The 2,704-nt window shown below is 56.6% G+C and overlaps 1 protein-coding gene across 1 annotated transcript; it reads left to right on the top strand.

Annotated features, from left to right (window-relative positions):
* Positions 1-470: 470 nt before the first annotated feature.
* Positions 471-2,095, top strand: LOC101281246 (calcium-binding mitochondrial carrier protein SCaMC-2-like). Its single transcript, XM_033432252.2, is given in 2 exon segments — positions 471-1,361; positions 1,363-2,095. Coding segments are annotated over 2 exon segments (1,506 nt in total). The 3' UTR covers positions 1,978-2,095.
* Positions 2,096-2,704: the final 609 nt, after the last annotated feature.

Below are 2,704 nucleotides of genomic sequence, written 5' to 3'. Positions count from 1 at the left end.
TAGTCAGACAAAAGAAAGTTTCCTAATGGGGTTTTAGATTCTCTTGAATCAAAAAAAAAAAATGCATTTCCAGATCTTTTAATTATTAAATTTCAAAATTGTATGATACATCATGTTTTTGTTATTCTCAACTAACCGATAAAGAGAGTCATTTAGCATGAAATTTAATTAAAAAGTGGAACTAATATTGGACAGAATCAAAATAGAAGGTCTAATGAATAAGGTATCTAGAATGAAGTTTTTGCCATAGGTACAGCACAGTTATGGAGTGGTCAAAATAGTGTAATTTAATTACCCTACATAGGGGAATGTATTGGAGACAGATGAAAGATAAGACATTTAAATGACTGAGCACCCGGAAGCTGCCCATTCCGCCAGCTTGCCGGCACCTGGAGTCCACGCTACTGGACTAAGGACACCTGCGTCTTCCGCGCTCTCCCCGCCGGCCCGTCACCCCTGCCTCGCGCCCGATGGTGAGCAGTGTGTTGTGCCGCTGTGTGGCTTCCCCGCTGCCGGACGCCGCAGCCACCGCCTAGCCGTCCGCCTCATCGCCAACGTCCGTGGACCCTTGCGGCGGCACCGTCTGCGGGGGCCCGGACCACCAGCTGCGCCTTTGGAGCCTTTTCCAGACTCTCGAAGTCAACCGCGAAGGCCGCCTGTGTGTCAACGACCTGACCATGGGACTTTGGCTCCTGGGACTGCATCGCACAGAGGGCGAGATCCGGAAAATTGTACAAGCTGGCGACAAAGACCTCGATGGGCAACTAGACTTTGAAGAGTTTGCCCATTATTTCCAAGATCACGAGAAGAAACTGAGGCTGGTATTCAAGAGTTTGGACAAGAAGAATGATGGATGGATCGACGCGCAGGAGATCATGCAGTCCCTGCGGGACCTGGGAGTCAAGATATCTGAACAGCAGGCAGAAAAAATCCTCAAGAGCATGGACAAGAATGGTACGACGACCATCGACTGGAACGAGTGGCGAGACTATCGCCTCCTGCATCCCGTGGAAAACATCCCTGAGATCATCCTGTACTGGAAGCATTCCACGATCTTTGATATGGGTGAGAATCTGACGGTCCCCGATGAGTTCACGGCGGAGGAGAGGCAGACAGGGATGTGGTGGAGACACCTGGTGGCTGGCGGTGGGGCGGGGGCTGTATCGAGAACCTGCACGGCCCCCCTGGACAGACTCAAGGTGCTCATGCAGGTCCACACATCCCGCAGGAACAACATGTGCATCGTGGGTGGCTTCACCCAGATGATTCGAGCAGGAGGGGCCAAATCACTCTGGCGGGGCAACGGCATCAACGTCCTCAAAACTGCCCCCGACTCGGCCATCAAGTTCATGGCCTATGACACAGATCAGGTGTCTCATTGGGAGTGACCAAGAGACTCTGAAGATTCGCGAGAGGCTTGTGGCAGGGTCCTTGGCAGGGGCCATCGCCCAGAGCAGCAGCTACCTGATGGAGGTCTTGAAGACCCGCATGGCCCTGTGCAACACAGGCCAGTACTCGGGCATGCTGGACTGTGCCAGGAAGATCCTAGCCAGAGAGGGCATGGCCGCCTTCTACAAAGGCTATGTTCCCAACATGCTGGGGATCATCCCCTACGCTGGGATAGACCTGGCCGTCTACGACATGCTCAAGAATGCCTGGCTGCAGTGCTATGCAGTGAACAGCGCACACCCCAGAGCGTTTGTGCTCCTGGCCTGTGGCACCGTGTCCAGCGCCTGTGGCCAGCTGGCCAGCTACCCACTGGCCCTGGTCAGGACCCGGATGCAGGCCCAAGCCTCCATTGAGGGCTCTCTGGAGGTGACCATGATCAGCCTCTTCAAACAGATTCTGTGGACCGAGGGGGCCTTTGACCTGTACTGGGGGCTGGCCCCCAACTTCAGGAAGGTGATTCCGGCCGTGAGCATCAGCTACATGGTGTACGAGAACCTGAAGATCACCCTAGGCGTGCAGTCGCAGTGACGGGAGAGAGGCCAGCCTGCCCACGGACTCGCTGATCCTGGGCCTGCAGCCCCGGAGTGTGTAGCCATCTCATTCTGTGAATGTGCCAACACTGAGCTGACTTAAGCCAAGCTGTGAAAACCCTATGGGATGCACCTGCAAGGGTGGGGGCAGAGCCGGCAGGCCCACGGTGTTTGTCCTGCTGACCCTGGCTGACCCTCGTGTCCGTCCCAGGGAAGACCTATGGGTGTTCCTCAGGGTCCAGGGCTCAGCAGAACACAGGCTCGCACATGTGGGGACAGGACGTTTCCTGTGGTGCCTGCCGAATAGCTGGGCTGGGAAGCTGGCTTACTTCTTCCATCGCGACCTCGCAGCCAGACCATTGGCACAGGGCACCTTCGGGCCCACCTTGCTTCCTTCCCTGCTGCTGTTTTAAATGGTAGGAGGAGGGCCCGCAGCCCACTCCCCACGCTGCTCCTCTCCGCTCAGTCCATGGGGAAGGGTAATTCTACCCGACCTCAGCCTGACTTCCCAACTGGCAGCGCAGCCACTGGTAGGGAAGAGGGAGGAGTCTGGCTTCTGAGCTGCCCTGCAGACGGGCACCTGGATCCCCGTGTGCATGACGAGGGCAAGGCTGCCTGGCGTCCTGGCGCGTGGCTTCATGGGTCCTGGGACCCAGAGGGCCTCTGCTGCCTGCTGCTGGGGGCTCTTGGGGCTCTGAGCTGGCCCCGGCCTCTGTCAGGACTGG

The sequence above is a fragment of the Orcinus orca genome, chromosome 5, assembly GCF_937001465.1.
Source record: "Orcinus orca chromosome 5, mOrcOrc1.1, whole genome shotgun sequence".
Classification (NCBI taxonomy): Eukaryota; Metazoa; Chordata; class Mammalia; order Artiodactyla; family Delphinidae; genus Orcinus; species Orcinus orca.
Note: the sequence above shows the minus strand (reverse complement) of the source record. Positions and strands in the feature narration are given on the sequence as shown.